The 17,815-nt window shown below is 42.3% G+C and overlaps 1 protein-coding gene across 1 annotated transcript; it reads right to left on the reverse strand.

Annotated features, from left to right (window-relative positions):
• Nucleotides 1-15,974: 15,974 nt before the first annotated feature.
• LOC114694997 (olfactory receptor 13A1-like) lies at nucleotides 15,975-16,984 on the reverse strand. Its single transcript, XM_028872141.1, has one exon. It carries the CDS (start codon nucleotides 16,962-16,964, stop codon nucleotides 16,032-16,034), a length of 933 nt encoding a protein of 310 aa, XP_028727974.1. The 5' UTR covers nucleotides 16,965-16,984; the 3' UTR covers nucleotides 15,975-16,031.
• Between the last annotated feature and the right edge of the window lie 831 nt (nucleotides 16,985-17,815).

Raw genomic sequence — 17,815 nt, forward strand, 5'->3', positions numbered from 1 at the left:
GTTTGGTTTGGGTATCAGGGTAATTGTAGCCTCATAAAAAGAGTTTGGTAGTGTTCCTTCTGTTTCTATTGTGTGGAACACTTTGAAGAGTATTGGTATTAGTTCTTCTTTGAAAGTCTGGTAGAATTCTGCACTGAAACCATCTGGTCCTGGGCTTTTTTTGGTTGGGAGACTTTTGATGACTGTTTCTATTTCTTTAGGGGTTATTGGTCTATTTAAATGGTTTATCTGGTCTTGATTTAATTTTGGTATGTGGTATTTATCCAGAAAATTGTCCATTTCTTTCTGGTTTTCCATTTTTGTGGAGTACAGGTTTTTGAAGTATGATCTGATGATTCTCTGGATTTCCTCGTTGTCTGTTGTTATGTCTCCCTTTTCATTTCTGATTTTATGAATTTGGGTGCTCTCTCTTTGCCTTTTGGTTAATTTGGCTAGGGGTTTGTCTATCTTGTTGATTTTTTCAAAGAACCAACTCTTTGTTTCATTGATTTTTTGTATTGTTCTCTTGTTTTATATTTCGTTGATTTCAGCCCTCAATTTGATTATTTCCTGGTGTCTATTTCTCCTGGGTGAGTTTGTTTCTTTTTGTTCTAGAGCTTTCAGTTGTGCTGTTAATTCATTGGTATGGGATTGCTCCATCTTCTTCATGTGTGCATTTAGAGCTATGAATTTTCCTCTTAGCACTGCTTTCATAGTGTCCCATAAGCTTGGGTATGTTGTACTTTCATTTTCATTGAATTCTAGGAAATCTTTAATTTCTTTCTTTATTTCTTCCTTGACCCATTGATGTTTCAGGTGGACATTATTCAGTTTCCATGAGTTTGTGGGTTTTCTATAATTTTTGTTGTTGTTGAGGTCTAACTTTAAGGCATGGTGGTCTGATAAGATACAGGAGGTTATGTAGCAGGAATCTTAAAAGTTCTTATTAATAAAATCAAACCCGAGGCGAGTTATTGGGGTCCATGCTGGTAGATCAGAGAGACAGAACAAGCCACAGCTAACCTCACCTGTTCAACTTCTCAGCTGGTCTTGTTTCCTCAGACTAGAAGCTTCTGTGTCCTCATCCCAATGGGTCTCAGCTGAACTGCTGCTGGAAAGCCTGAAGCTTAACCAGCCACATGCTTAACCAGCCAAATGATTCTAGTTCCTGGTCCTCACACCTTACATATCTTTCTGCCTTCTACCATCACTCCCTGGGATTAAAGGCTGGCTTCCTGAGATTAAAGGCATGAGTCACCATGCCTGGCTGTTTCCAATGTGGCCTATAACTCACAGAGATCCAGAGAGATTTCTACCTCTGAAATGCTAGGATTAAGGCGTGTGCTATTACTGCCTATCCTAAGTATCTAGTGGCTTTTCTGTTCTCTGATCCCAGATAAGTTTATTAAGGTACACAGTATTTTGGGAAACACAATACCACCACAAGGTTATCACAATTTTTTTGTATCTGTTGAGATTTGTTTTGTGTCCAAGCATGTGGTCAATTTTTGAGAAGGTTCCATGGGGTGCTGAGAAGAAGGTATATTCTTTTGTGTTAGGATGGAATATTCTGTAGATATCCATTAGGTCCATTTGAGTCATAACATCTGTTAGGTCCTTTATTTCTTTGTTAAGTTTCAGTCTGGTAGATCTATCTTTTGGTGAGAGTAGTGTGTTAAAATCTCCCACTACTAATGTGTGGGGTTTGATGTGCATTTTAAACTTTAGTAGTGTTTCTTTTATGAATGTGGGTGCTTTTGTATTTGGAGCATAAATGTTTAGAATCGAGACTTCATCTTGGTGGATTTTTCCTGTGATAAATATGTAATGTCCATCCTGATCTCTTTTGATTGATTTTAGTTTGATGTCTATTTTATTAGATATTAGGATAGTTACACCAGCTTGTTTCTTAGGTCCATTTGCTTGGAAAGCCTTTTCCCAGCCCTTTACTTGGAGGTAGTGTCATCTTTGAAGTTAAGGTGTGTTTCTTGTATGCAGCAGTTGGATGGGTCCTGTTTTCTTATCCATTCTGTTAGCCTGTGTCTTTTTATAGGTGAGTTGAGACCATTGATATTGATGGATATTAATGACCAGTGATTGTTAATTCCTGTTATTTTTTGTGGTTGTGTTGTGTTGTCCTTCTGTAGTGTATGTTGGTGTAGGATTATCTATTGCTTGATTTTTCATGGATGTGTTTAGCTTCTTTGGGTTGGATTTTCCCTTCTAGTGCTTTCTGTAGGGCTGGGTTTGTGGACAGGTATTGATTAAATCTGGTTTTATCCTGGAATATTTTGTTTACTCTGCCTATGGTGATTGAGAGTTTTGCTGGGTATAATAGTCTGGGTTGGCATTCGTGGTCTCTTAGTGTCTGCATGAGATTTGTCCATGATCTTCTAGCTTTCATAGTCTCTATTGAGAAGTCTGGTGTTATTCTCATGGGTTTGCCTTTATATGTTACTTGGTCTTTTTCCTTTGCAGCTCTTAATATTTTTTCTTTGTTCTGTGTGTTTAGTGTTTTGATTATTATGTGGCAAGGGGACTTTTTTTTTTTTTTTGGATCCAGCCTATTCAGTGTTCTGTAAGCTTCTTGTATCTTCATAGGTATTTCTTTCTTTAGGTTAGGAAAGTTTTCTTCTATGATTTTGTTGAATATATTTTCTGTGCCTTTGAGTTGGTATTCTTCTCCTTCTTCTATCCCTATTATTCTTAGGTTTGGTCTTTTCATGGTGTCCCAAATTTCCTGGATGTTTTGTGTTACGACTTTTTTGTCTTTAATGTTTTCTTTGACTGACGCATCTATTTTCTCTATCGTGTCTTCAGTGTCAGAGATTCTCTGTTCCATCTCTTGCAATCGGTTGGTTATGCTTGTTTCTGTAGTTCCTGTTTGTTTAGTCAGGATTTCTATTTCCAGCATTCCCTCAGCATGTGTTTTCTTTATTGTCTCAAATTCATTTTTCAGATCTTGGAATGTTTCTTTCATCTGTTTAATTGCTTTTTCTTGGCTTGATTTGATTTCTTCCCATTTTTAGTTCGTTTTTTCTTCCATTTCTTTAAGGGAGTTTTTTATTTCCTCTTTAATGGAGTTTTTCATTTCCTCTTTAAGGAAAGTTTTTATTTCCTCTTTGAGGGAATGTTTTATTTCTTCTTTAAGGGCCTCTATCATCTTCTTAAAGTCATTTTTAGGGTTGATTTCTTCTGTTTCTTCTGTCTTGGTATGTTCAGGTCTTGCAGGTGTAGAATCACTAAGTTCTGATGTTGCCATATAGGTCTTTATGTTGTTGCCTGTATTTTTGCACTGGTGTCTACTCAGCTCTTCCTCTGTGTGGTGCAAGTGGTGTCTGTGTCTGAGAGTGCCTCTCTTGTTCTAATTTTTAGTCTTGGTTTAGTAGGGGTTCTTGGTTAAATTGGTGCTATTGGGCTGTTTCTTCAGGGGCAGCTGATTTCAGTCGGTGAAGTATATACTTATGATTCTGGTGATCTGGTTTAGTGGCTGGGTAGCGCCTTCTTCTGTGTTCCCAGGTCATGTTTTGTTCATTTGTCAACTCCTCAGCTGATCTTGTTTATTCAGACTTCAAACTGTAGGCATCTGAATCCTCTCCCAGATGGGTTTCAGCTCAGCGGGGTAGTCTCACCAACACCTCCAAGTTGTTAGGTTTCACAGGATCAGCAGCTGGGCCCTGGGTTGTCCTCAGACGGAGTGTTCAGTTTTGTTCTGGTTCCATCCCACGGAGATAGCTTCTTCCCCAAGTGTTGGGGTTAGAGGCGTCCCTGTTCCAAGCTGCGTCTGCTTGTCTCCATCCCTGGGCCTGTCTACCTCTGCGGTCTGCCGCCGGGCCTGTATGTCTCTGCCGGCTGCCGCCACGGGCCTACCTACCTCTGCTTGTCTCTGTCGCGTGGCCTGTCTACCTCTGTGGGCCGCTGCTGGGCCTGTATGTCTCTGCCGGCCCCCGCCGCCGCCGGGCCCATCTACCTCCGACCATGCCTCCTTTACACCACATCTTAGAAGTAATTGGTCCCAAACTTGAGAGTCATCCAGGTCTGACCCATCCTCAAAGAAGTCATATAGATCAAATCTAAACATAGGCTAGGAGGTGATATTTCAGAGAACACCTTTTTTTTTTTTTTTTTTTTTTAAACTAGTTGACCATGGATATAAGGATCATGGTTTCTAGCACAACTCCGAATATCAAACCTCAATGTTTTCAGCTGCCAAAGCATACCAGATACTTGTCAAGATTCCTTTTTTTTTTTTTTTTTTTTGGTTTTTCGAGACAGGGTTCCTCTGTGTAGCTCTGCGCCTTTCCTGGAACTCACTTAGTAGCCCAGGCTGGCCTCGAACTCACAAAGATCCACCTGCCTCTGCCTCCCGAGTGCTGGGATTAAAGGCATGTGCCACCACTGCCCGGCAACTTGTCAAGATTCCTAACACTGGTGTCAGTTTGAGCCTGAGGTATGGAGGGGCCACATTTTTAGGGGGAGCTGGTGATCTTGGAACCCTTTCCATTTTCACCCTTTCCTTGGCTGGTCAGGTTTACATTTATATGGGAATAGTGGATCCAAGGTATGGTTCTTGCTACCTTGACAACCACGGGTGTTGTTAGGATTACAGGGTGCTGTCTCTTCCAGGAAGGTTCTAGAGTTTTGCTGGCTAGGTGGTGGACCCCCACCAAGTCCCTGGGTTTTAGCTTATGTGCTGGTTCAGTCAAAGGTGGGGCAGGCAGTGAGGGTGATAGATGAGTCTGGATGCCTCAGGTCATATGCTGCAATTCCTGCAAGGGCTTGCAGAAGGAATAATTAGATGTTTCAATAGTCTGTGCTCTTCCCTTTGCAGGAATAAGTAGAGGTGGGCAACAAAACATTATTTCAAATGGTATTAGCTTGTTCCAACAGAAGGAGCACCTCATCCTAAAGAGAATCACAAGGAACAGCTCAGTCCATCCCTTACCAGTTTGTGCCCAGAATTTAATTAATGTTTCTTTAGTAGCCTTGTTAGCTCTTTCTCTCTGTCCTAAACTTTTGGTCCTAGAGACACACTGAGATTTCCAAAGTATTCCTAGAAGTTTAGAAACACTTGCTGAAACACTTTGGCCATAATGGCTGGGCCACTGTCAGGCCCCAAGGGGAAGGAAGCCTAAATCAGGGAATAATCTCTATCAATAACATTTTAGTAACTACATAGGCTGATTCTGACCTCATGAGAAAAGCTACCCATTTTGAAAAAGTATCTAGAAAACTAGCAAATATTGGTAGTTAAACCTTGTTGGAGTAACTTAAATGAGATCCAATTCCCAGTGTTTGCTGGGACTGGGTCCTCTTTGTTGACCATCCAGAGGTGCTGCTTTTCTTCCTCTTGGGTTCACTTGGGTACTGACATTAAGGCCTTCTTGAGCTTTGGAATGCCTTTTTTCTTTGTCCTCCCAGCTAAGGGTTCATTTCCTCATAGTTCTGGTTTAATGGCTTTGCTATTTCTGCAAAGGTGGGTATCCATGTTCTGCAGTATTCAACTGTACCCAACAATTCTCTCACCTGCTTTTTATCCTTTGGTTCAGGGATGTACAAAGATAGCTTGGATTTTGCTTTAGGACAGGGTCCTGCTGTCACACTCCACCAAGGAATACCCCAGAAAAGTTGCCTGATTGGAACACAATAGGGCCTTTTCCGCCAACACATGGTAGCAAAGATGCTGGAGAGTTTCAAGTAGCTCCACTGTGGCTTGCTGGCACTCTTTCAGGTGTGTGCAGAAATGAGATCATCCACATACTGCAAGAGGGTGACATTTGAGTGCCCTTTGCAGTATTCAAGCAGGTCTGCACTATGATCCTCATCAAAAAGAATAGAGGAGTTCTTTCTGCCCTGCGGTAGTCAAGTCCAAGTTAACAAATACCTGACTTGGGCTCTGTCCATTCAAAGGCAAATAGAGGATGGCTCACAGATGCCAGAGGCAGAGATGAAAAGGCATCCTTCAGGTCTTAAATAGTATATACAGTTTTTACTGGATCCCACAGGCTGAGCAAAGTGTAAGGGTTTGTTACAGTTGAGTACATTATTTCTACTTTCTTATTTACTCCCCTTAAGTCTTCAACAGGAAAATAGTCTTTGGCACCTGGCTTAATGAGGGAGTAATGGAGTGTTTCAATGTCAGTTGCAGGAGACCAAAATTCCTGCTTCTCTAGAGTGGCTCATATTCTTTCTAACACTTGCCTTAGCTTTTCTCAAGATTGAAAACTGCAATTGTTCCCTAGCCATTACCCTATCCTCTAGGCCTTAGGCCCAGGGGCACAGCCTGTGCCTCCATATTCCCCCCATTGCTGACCCAATTGAAGGCCAGCAGGCAAGACTCCTGAAGGCAGGTCTGACCACGTCCCATCAGACCCTGTAACCTACAAGCCACACTCCATTCCTCAAACCCACCCATCACTCAAGTCTGTAGCTGTTCCCAGAGACACAGACTATGCCAGCTCCTATTGGACCAAGAGCTCCTATTGGAACAAGAGCTCCCTGAGACACAAACATTGCCAGTGCCTATCGTACCAAGAGTGGCTCCCTGAGACACAGACACAGTTTGCTCCTCTTGGAGGAAGAGATGGGTAGATGCCAGGGCAAGAATACATTCAACAACATAAAGAGCAACATGGCACCACCAGAACCTAGTGGTGCTACTACAGCCTGACATGAACACCCCAATGTAGAAGAAGCATAAGAAAATGACCTTAAAATGACTTTAGGAAGATGATAGAAACCTTTAAAGAGGAAATGAAAAACTCCCTTAAAGAAGTCGAGGAAAAGACAAACAAAAAATTTGTAGAAATCAATAAATCTCTTAAAGAAAGTAAAAAAAAAAAAAACCAAGAAAAAGCAATCAATCTTGTAGCCTGACTGACTAGCAGCCAAAGTGTTTCTTTATTTATACAGAATTTAGTTAGCAGGAATACATTCATGATGTTCCAAAACATAGAGCATATCATTTTTTGGTTTTGGACACGTGTTTCACTTTCTTTTGCTCATCTTTTAGTCATCATTAATAAATTATGACAGAACAGAGTTACCATTTCTAATAATTTTCCCTCAAGTTTTGACATCATTAATAAACAGAGTTATCATTCTTACTCATTAACCCCATAACCCATTTTTTGAGAATCTAGAGGCATATGACAGCCTGTTCTCAGGCTGGTTGCTTTGGTTGCTTCAAGGACACTAGACCAAAACAAAATCTTCAATCACCCTGGGCATTTTGCCATATCTCAAGCAATGTATTATTAACACTTAGTGGTCAGAGTACCCAGGAAAAAAACCTCAGGCTAAAGCTGCTGTAGTTATTCAAAATCTTGCATAAAACAATCAATGTTCACATTTATATCCATATAAAATTTGTTCATATGTCTAATCCTGGCATTCTGTTGTTCCTTGGTCATATGACATTATAGTGCCTCTACATGAGCTAACTTCTAAGAGAGGGAGGTCCTAACATCTCATATTTTCATCATCTTTCCACACCATACTTTGCTCATCAATACGTCTCAATGTAGGGCAGAGTTGTATGCCACATAATTGTCTGAGTGTACAGTGGGAAGAGTTTTGTAATCTGAATTGTGGCCAACTCCTCTAGCCCACCAGATCTTGTTGAGCTTTTTGAATTTACTTTGTTTTGAATATCTTGTTCCTGTGTAAGTAGAGGGAAAGGTGTTTCAAGAAAGTGTCATAGTCTCATGAAGAGACCTCTGGCTTCTTTATGTGTCACAACCTCCAAGGCGTAAGGAAGACCTTCAAGTAGATAAGGAAATAGTATGTTCAGGACTTTCTGGGTAAGCTTAGAAGAAGAATTCCTGGGAGAAGGCATAAATGATTCATAAGGAATTTTCCATCAACCCAATATCCTCAAACTGTACAAATATTAAAAGTGCCCCAAGTATGTAACAGGTGGAGATGAAAACCAAAGGTGGCATGGCAGCCATCATGTGGCTCAGCTTTGCTGGATCTTTGTCAAGCAGCTGTGCTGGCGTTATGACTTCTGCCATTCCATTCAGATATGGCTGTGCCACTTCAACTCCTCACTCTCATCAATGGACAGGTCTGCTATACAGAAACTTAACAGAGAAATAATGAAAACAGCTTAGTATTGGCATAAAACCCGACATGTGGACCAAGGAATCAAATTGAAGACCCTAACAATAGTCCACACACCTATGAACACCTGATTTTTGACAAAGAAGCCAAAACTGTACAATGGAAAAAAGAAAGCATCAACAAATGATGATGGCATAACTGGATGTCAACATGTAGAAGATTGCAAATAGATCCATGCCTATCACCATGCACAAGACTCAATTCCACGTGGATCAAAGACCTCAATATAAATCCAGTTACACTGAACCTGATAGAAGAGAAAGTAGGAAGTAGCCTAGAATGCATTGACATAGGACACCTGTGCCAATATAAATATAATACCAGTAGCACAGGCTCTGCGAGCAACAATTAATAAATGAGACCTCCTGAAACTAAGAAGCTTCTGTAAGGCAAAGGACATGGTAAATAAGATAAAACAACAGCTTACAGAATGGGAAAAGATCTTCACCAACCCCACATCTGACAGAGGGCTGTTCTCCAAAGTACAGAAAAAAACTCAAGAAAGTAGACAGCAAAATACCAAACAGTCCAATTTAAAAAATGAGCTACAGATCTAAACAAAGAATTCTCAACAGAAGAATCTCAAATGTCTAAAAGACATTTAAGGAATTGTTCAACTCGTTTAATCATCAGAGAAATGCAAATCAAAATGACTCTGAGATACCATCTTATACCTGTCAGAATTGCTAAGATCAAAAACACTGATGAAGGCTTATGTTGGAGTGAATGTGGAGCAAGGGGAGCACTCTTCCACTGTTGATGGGAGAGAAAACTTGTACAGCCACTTTGGAAATCAGTATGGCAGTTTCTCAGAAAATTGGAAATCAATCTACCTCAAGACCCAAAGGTACCATTCTTGGACATATACTCTAGGGATGCTCAATCATACCACAAGGACACTTGCTCAGTTATGTTCACTGCAGCATTATTTGTAATAGCCAGAACCTGGAAGCAACCTAGATGCCCCTCAACTGAAGAATGGATCAAGAAAATGTGGTACATATACACAACGGAGTATTACTCAGCTGTAAAAATTGATGGCATCATGAAATTTGCAGGCAAATAGATGGAACTAGAAAATATTATCCTGAGTGAGATAACCCAGATTCAGAAAGACAAATATGGTATGTACTCACTCATACGTGGATACTAGATTTAAAGCAAAGGATAATCAGACTATAACCCATAGCTCTAGAGAAGCTAGGTAACAGGGAAGACCCTAAGAGGGATGCATGGATAGCCTTGGGAAGGGGAAACAGATGAGTTCTCCATGAGTAAACTTTGGGATAAGGAAGGTGGGCAATAGAGGGAATGGAATGGTCAAGAAGGAGGAGGGACAGAGTGGAAGAGCAATGAAAGAGATATCTTGATAGAGGGAGACATTATGGGGTAACTGATGCTGGGAAATTCCCAGGAATCTACAAGGATGACTCCAGCTCAGACTTCTAGCAATAGTGGAGAGGGTCCCTGAATTGGCCTACCCTGGTAATCTGATTGGTGAATACCCTAACCTTCATCAAGGAACTGATAGAAGCAGATACAGAGATCCACAACCAAGTACTAGGCCAAGCTCCAGGAGTCCAATAGAAGAGAGAGAAGAGGGATTATATGAGGAAGGGGCATCAGGATCATTGTGAGATGAATTGCTAAATGGTCTTATTAATAAAAAAACCCAGAGTCAGATATTGAGGTGAAAACAGAGAGATCAGAGAAATAGAACAAGGCACAGCCAACCTCACTTTACCAACTCCTCAGCCTCCAGAGAGAGCTAATTCTTTTTTTTTTTTTTTCGAGACAGGGTTTCTCTGTGTAGCTTTGCACCTTTCCTGGAACTCACTTGGTAGCCCAGGCTGGCCTCGCACTCACAGAGATCCGCCTGCCTCTGCCTCCCGAGTGCTGGGATTAAAGGCGTGCGCCACCACCGCCCGGCTGAGAGCTAATTCTTGTATACTCATGCTTATATACCTTTCTGTGCTCTGCCATCTTACTTCCTTTCTCTGTTCAGCTTCATCACTTCCTGACTGTCTGTCCAGACCTCCAGACCTCTATGGTTATCTAGCATTGGGATTAAAGGCATGTGCCACCACATCTGACTCTGTTCTCAGTGTGGCCTTGAACTCACAGAGATCCTGATGGATCTCTGCCTTCCGAATGCTAGGATTAAAGGCATGACCTGTATGTTTAATATAGTGGCTGTTTTTTTCCTCTGATCCCCAGATAAGCTTTATCGGGATGCACAAATAAAATATCACCACAGATCATGATAGGAAAATCTACAGAGACAACTGAAACAAGCTTGTAGGAACTCTCAAACTTTAGACCAACGGTGGAATCTGCATGAGACTGTCCTAGGCCCTTTGCATACAGTAGACAGTTGTGTAGCTTGATGTGTGTGAGGGGCCCCTGGTAGTGGGATCAGGATCTCTCCCTGGTGCATGAGCTGGCTTTCTGGAGCCCATTACCTATGGTGGGATTCCTTGCTTAGCCTTGATGCAGAGGGAAGTGGCTTAGTTCTGCCTTAATCAAATGTACTGGACTTTACTGACTCCCCATAGGAGGCCTTACCCTTTTGTAGGAGGGTATAGGGAGTAGTTCAGGGGAGAGGCTGGGGGGAGGGTAGCGGGAGGAAGGATGAGAAAGGGATCTTTGGTTGGTATGAATAAAAAGTGAATAAAATCTTTTAAATAAAAAAAGATTGTGTACTGCTTTATTCCTATAGGTAAGACTGAGCTTGAGAGTTGAACAACAATTGGTGGCTTATGGGGGGGCTGGTCTGGGGTAACTGGTCTCTGCCAACACTCTAGGGAACTTCAGCATTATTTTTGTTAGGAGGGGGTCTCCCTCTCCCATTCCATAATACTCTTCTCTGCTATTTTATATTCTTCTGATAAGGATCAAGTCACCAGGATGGCTGGTTATGGACTCCTTAGGTCCAGAGTGGCTATTTTTTTTACTGAATGTGAGGGTGGCACCAATTGTCCCAACAGGACTCTACCAGTCAAGGGGTAGGGGTAATCCAGCACAACAAGGAAAGAATGAGTTCAGTACCTTGTACAAGGTTTACTTCTCAAGTGGTGTTCCAAGAGTAGGTTCAGGTCCCTGTGGCCCCTTGACTGGTAGTTCTCTTCTTAGTGTGGGCCCCAGGGGTTGAGTCAGCACTTAATTGGCTGCCCTTGTATCCACCCAGGAGCCATCGAGATATGCCTCCTACTTTTCCTGCGATGTTAGGTCCCTGGGGACTCTTGGTACAGAGCCATGGCCCCCTCAATTTGATCCTGTCTGATTGATGAGCTATTCTTCTTTCCCCTTACATTGTAAGTACTCATTCTTACAAGGTCTTTTTTCTCTACAATTTGCAATTGGTCCTCTTGAGGCTGATTTGGTCACCTGGTGGTACTTTTGTTTTCTAGTAGGTACCCCTCTAAACACAGCCACCATTATTCTGGCCAGCTTCCTGTCTGTCTCTTCTGAATTTCTACTGTTAAAATTCTTCTGATATATTTCTAACAACTGTGACCTATTCATTCCCTTTAACTTTCCTAATTTTTGTGACTTCCTGTGAACATCTGGGGATGACTGGGTGATAAAAGCAATATTAATAGCCTGTTGATTTTTTGGGGCATCTGGATCAATGGGGGTAAACCCCCAATAAGCCTCCTGGAGGTGCTCCAGGAACCCAGCAAGAAGCCTCTTACCTTGGTCAGTATTGGGATCCCAGTTTGGTAAAGTTGAGGGATGCTTTATTCAACTCTTCTTTCTGTGTCTACCCTGCTTACCCTTGGACCTATTGCAGTCTCCAGTCATAATTTGATCTCTCTCCTCAGAGGTAAAAAGGGTACCTAGGGGCTGCTTATAGTCATCCCATGTGGGTTGATAGGTAAACAAAACAGTTTTCAACAGGCTGATGAGGGCCTGAGGCTTCTCTGAGAATGGATCTTCCAGTTATATAAATCACTGGTCAAAAAATGCAGATAAACTAGAAAAGGAGGTCTGGGCCCTTGCACCAGCTCCTTGTTCTGTTAGGAGTGATAACCCTGCGGTGGAATGTCATCCTGTATACTGTAAATATATGTTGTTCTGATAGGTTGATAAATAAAATGCTGATTGGCCAGTAGCCAGGCATCAAGTATAGGTGGGGTGAGAGACAAGGAGAATTTTGGGAAGAGGAAGGGCTGAGTCAGGAGTCACCAGCCAGACACAGAGGAAGCAAGATGTCAAGGCAGAACTGAGAAAAGGTAACAAGCCACATGGCTAAATATAAATAAGAATTATGGGTTAATTTAAGTATAAGAGCTAGTCAATGATAAGCCTGAGCTAATGGCCAAGCAGTTATAATTAATATAAGCTTCTGAGTGATTATTTTATAAGCAGGCCACAGGACTATAGGGCCTTGGTGAGACTGGAGACACTTTCAGCTATATAACCCATTGGGGATGCCTCTTTTGGGAGAATGGCTCATATCTGGCTTAACTGGCTTGGAGAAAATACAGAATACTCTGAATCTGTGAAGGTGAGAACAGGTCTTGGGACTGCAGGTGCGTGGTCCCCTTCAGACACAGTTGAGTCCTGGATTGACTGGAGGCATGAAATATAAGGTGGGAGAACTCCTTCTTCCTCCACAGGGGGCCAGAACAGAGCATGCAGACATTTTATTTAGGTTTTTACTCAGACTCTGACTCACTGATTTGGCAACTAAAACTAAGGAGCCTTGTTTAAAGCATAACATTTCAGCCAAGGAGGGGGCTCAAGGAGGAGGGGGCACCAATGGTTGATGTACATAAACTGGTCAGGATGGTTAGGATTCCCTCTGGCCACTTGACAAACTCTCTTGGTAGTTTGAGCATTGAATGACCCTGAATCTGGCCATTCTAGTTCACACGGAGCACAGTACTTCCTAGGTCACACCTGAACTCCATAGTATATCTCCTGGAGATCCTGGAAGTTTTGCAGCATGAAATTCAAGGGAAGCTTGGCTGTGTTCAGTCTGTTTCAATTTCTGCAAAAATGAAATGAAACAAAACTTACATGAATATCAGAAAAGGAAAATCTACCAGACAAAAGCACACAACTTAAAAAGAAAGACTGTCCACACAGCCAGAGGAGAGCAGACAAATACAGGCATGTAGTGTCCACCTTCACTTCTATGCCAAAACCAAGAGGACAGGAGGATGTCTCTATTCTATCACTGGAGACTGGATCTATGATCACGTCTGAACTGCCTTATTATTCTCCAAATGTCCAGACTCCCAGAACAACCCACCAATTTTTCCTGTTTCAAGTGCATGTCTCCCAGCAAGTTTTACTTTCATTTTGTTATCAATTTGCAAATGTGTTGGTCACAGTCTGGGTTTTCCCTGGGTCCCCAATTCCATAAATATGCTCCCCTTGACCTAAGGCTGCTTTCCCCCAGCCTCTGAGTTGTAGTACTTGCATGCATCTAGGGCTTGTTCCAGACTAGAGACTCTTTAATTTGTGGCAGTCATGGTTGAGCTTTGGGCCTTCAAGTCTGTCTCATACTTGCCTCTGCATTGGGCATATCCCGTTCTGCCATCTCTCAGGATCTCTCTGGGGCCTCCAAATTTGGTAGAGTTCAAGTACAATGGGAAAAGATCCACAGGCTCAATTCAGATTATAATTAGTCAAGTTTATTAAAACTGTTAGACTAGATACAGTCTCTAACCCAAATCAGAGACATATGATACAGAAGTGGGTGAAGGAAGGGTGTTTTAAAGGTGAAAACCAGAAGTCCTTGAATATCTGCACAAGCAAGCTACAGAATCTGTTCTGCTCTGTTAAGATGAAGCAGTCAAGGAGACCCCAAAATAGTCCTAGAATATCTGTATTAGCAGATTACAGATGCCAAAATTTAGCAGTTAGTCATATGATAACAGGCAGATGGTTACAGCTGTACATTTCCAGGTTGGGGTCAAGGAGTCACAGTTACAGGGAAGTAATCTTCCAGGAAACTGAGTCAGAGACAAATGGCTACCAAGATGGATGGCCAGCATAAAATAGAGTTTCTTTAGCCATCACATCATCCTGATAAGAATTCCTAAATAATGTATTTATGAGATATGTATGTGTTTGTGACCATTTTTGTATTTAGTGTTTGGGTGATTGTCAGTTGTTCCATAGCTTACACAGCAGTCACAAGACTAACAACGGAAGGAGTGGTACAAAACATGACTTATGATGAAGCCAACAGTGTGAAAGAAACCAACAGCTGAAACAGGATGAGGCCAGTGATGCACCGATGTAACTCTTTATTGTCATCATAACTGAATTAAAAATAACCTAGGAAATCACTGAGGGACACCTTTTCCCATGCAGGACAGAGTGTTTCCAGAAAGGATTTACTGAAGCATGGAATCTACTCTCTATGTGGGCAGCACCATCGCAGGGAGTGGGGACTAAAAAGCCTGGGCTAAAGAGAAAGGAGAAGGCCAGTTGAGCACAGGTTCTCCCCTAATATGTGTTCTGGACCACTGCGATATAAGGAAGCTTCTCCACCACATTCTCCCACTGCCACGAGTCCCTGCCTTACAATAGGCCAAAACCAAGACGCAAGTGCCCATGGACTGAGTCCTCCAAAAACATGAGACAGAATAAATGTTTTGAAAAGATATTTTGGTCACAAGTTTGAAGAGCTAATTCATACAGCATACTTGATTTGCATCACAAGTCCTGCCGTGGTACAGCATTTAAGAAGAATAAGGAGTAAACTGATGAAGAATGTGTTCAGTCTGAAAAGGATACAGCATCATCTCAGCAGCAGTTGCTGTAGATGCTGCCCTTTCTCCACTGAGTTGTCTTCCCACCGAATCTTAGCAGTGGTCTCAGATGCTCTTCCCTTCCACCTCCTGTCCTCCTCTACCTCTTTTCTGTTGTCAGAGAATTTTAAGAGTTTATCCAGGAGTAATTGGTAAACACAAAACAGAATCCATTTGTGTGTGTGTGTGTGTGTGTGTGTGTGTGTGTGTGTGTGTGTGTGTGTGCATGTGCTTTTTGGTTAGTTTTGATGCTGGTTTGTCTTATTGGTTTGGGTTTGTTTTGTTTTGTTTGTAGTTAGAGAGAGAGAGAGAGAGAGAGAGAGAGAGAGAGAGAGAGAGAGAGAGAGAGAGTGAGAGAGAGAGAGAGACAGAGACAGATTGGGTGAGTAGGAAAGTAGGTAGGCAGGCTTATGGAGGAGTTGTGGGGAGAGGGGAAAGAATATGATGTAGAAAAAAGTTTTACCTTAGCGTTTTTTGTTTGTGATCTAATTTTTGATGATTTTTAATTATATTGTGATGTAAGACGTTCACTTTACCCTTGGCATTTAGACATTCATTCATCTACTTTCCCCAAAAATTTTGTCGGAAATAATTAATCTTTCCCAGGAGTTTGATTGTCATCACTATCACAAGCAAGCTGGACTCACACATGTGAGTTCATTTTTGAAACTTAAACTTAATCTCTGCTCCACAGATTTCTGCTTTCTCCATCGCAGCTTTGACTTCCATGGCTCAGTAGGCAGCTGTGAAATGGAGAACCACTCAACTTTGAAGTTTAGATTGTAAGGCAGAGTTCTGAAACAAAGCCCTGGGATGTTTACAGGGCAGCACTGGAGGAAAGGGCTTTGTTTTGTGATTATCACAATTGTCACCCACAGAAACTTTCCAGGCTAGAAACATGGGATCTCCATTTAAATGAACTTTACTTTTGAAATGGTTTGTACTAGTTAGGAGATAAAACCTGAGTATTTTGTTTACATTATATCTAAAGACTTTTTTTGTTGTTTTGAGGTTACAGTAAATGGAATTGTCCAATTCTTATATCAGAGATTTTTTTTTTCTAAAACGATAATAGGTACACCCCACTCCACAGGGCTGCTCTCAGGAGGGCATGTGTAGGAAGAGCCCAGGCCAGGAGAACAGTCTGCACATCTCCACTTAGTGTGAGGAAGAGGGCAAGAGTCTCCCCAGGGCGAGCTTGACATCCTTGTTCCTCAGTGTATAGATGAGGGGGTTCAAGGTTGGGCTGAGCACTGAGTACAGTACCGAAGTCACTTTGCTTCTTTCTGGGCTGTAGCTGGAAGCAGGACTGATGTAGGCACAGAACACAGATGAATAGTACACACAGACCACGATGAGGTGGGAGGAGCAGGTAGAAAAGGCCTTCCTCTTGCCCTCAGCAGAACGCATGCGCAGGATGCTGGCAATGATGCAGCCATAGGAGAGTAAGGTGAGGATGAAGTTGATGCCTCCATAAAAGGCATCTGCCACAAGAGTCATAATGCTATTCACATATGTTGGGCTGCAGGAGAGGAGAAGGAGTGGGGGAATCTCACAGAAGAAGTGGGTGATGACCTTGGGGCCACAGAATGACAGCCTTGTCATCAGACCAGTGTTGATAGATGCATTCAGAGCACAGATGGACCACACACACATGGCTAGGGCCCCACACAGGTGTGGGCTCATCCTAGAGCTATAGTGCAGGGGATGGCAGATGGCCATGTAGCGGTCATAGGCCATGACTGTGAGCAGCAGCAGCTCAGAGGATGCAGACCACACAAGGAAAAAAAGCTGAGTCATGCACCCCTTGAAGGAGATGGTGTTTTCATCAGAGATTAGACCAACCAGTGCCTTGGGTAGCACGGAGGAGGTGCAGACAATATCCATGGTGGCCAGGTTGCACAGGAAAAAGTACATGGGACTGTGGAGCCCAGTGCTGGAGGTGACCAAAGCAATGATGATAATGTTGCCTAGTAGAGCCATTGTGTAGAGGGTCAGGAAGCAGCCAATCAGGAGCAGTCGTAGATTAGGGTGCTCTGAGAACCCTTCCAGCACAAACTCTGTTACTACTGTTTGGTTGGGACTCAACATCACAGTGGAGAGTATTGACTCCACTGCTGTGTCTGTTGGCTTCTGTGAAAATATCAGTTTACCACTTCAAAATCTGGTTTCCAAACTTGATTGTCTCAAAATTCTCTGCTGTCAGAAAAGGAAGGAGTGAATGTATTTCCTTCATGGAAGTCTCTTGTCCCTTATTATCTATACCACACCATTTGAAACCACATATATTTTATTTACTTTTGATTTCTCACCTAGAAACTTTCCCTGTATAGAGTTGGATCAAGAGGACCATCTCATCCTCCCTTGTGTTCTTGAACATATGGATTGAGTGAAGCATCCTTCACTCATGACCTGTGCTGTACTTCTCTATCACCTGAAAGCACCGTGTTCTGCAGACAGTACTGGAAATACAGCTGTATCCTTCCCCCTACAAGTATTGGATGGCAACTTTTTGATGGATGCATACTCTTGTATTTTCCTTCATTCACAGGCTACTAGCTTCTCTATTACTTGTTTTCCCTCTGATATTAGGAGTTGGGGCTCTTCTACTCATCTCAACCTGATAATTTTCATTCCCCATAGCCAAGTAGGCATGTATTTTCTGAATTTTACTTACTGTGATCTGTGAGTTCTCCTGTGTTTGAAAGTCTCCTGACTCTCACCCACTTTAAATATATCACTTCAGAGATCATTTCTCAAAATCTAAGCCTATAAACCCCAGAGTGCTTATGAAGTTTCTGTCTCCAAAAAACCACAGTGACATCAACACATCCACAACTGAAGTCATTGTATGGTCTCCAGATGTTCCTGTGTGCATTCAGTGGCCTTGTGTTGCAAGCTTACCATCACCTCCCCAGTGTTTCAAGGCACTTATTTTATAG

Source organism: Peromyscus leucopus, chromosome 1, assembly GCF_004664715.2.
Source record: "Peromyscus leucopus breed LL Stock chromosome 1, UCI_PerLeu_2.1, whole genome shotgun sequence".
NCBI lineage: Eukaryota > Metazoa > Chordata > Mammalia > Rodentia > Cricetidae > Peromyscus > Peromyscus leucopus.

Bases quoted from the DNA above. Each gene is read 5' to 3' on its own strand.
- LOC114694997 (XM_028872141.1), bottom strand. From the start codon at position 16,964: ATGTTGAGTCCCAACCAAACAGTAGTAACAGAGTTTGTGCTGGAAGGG.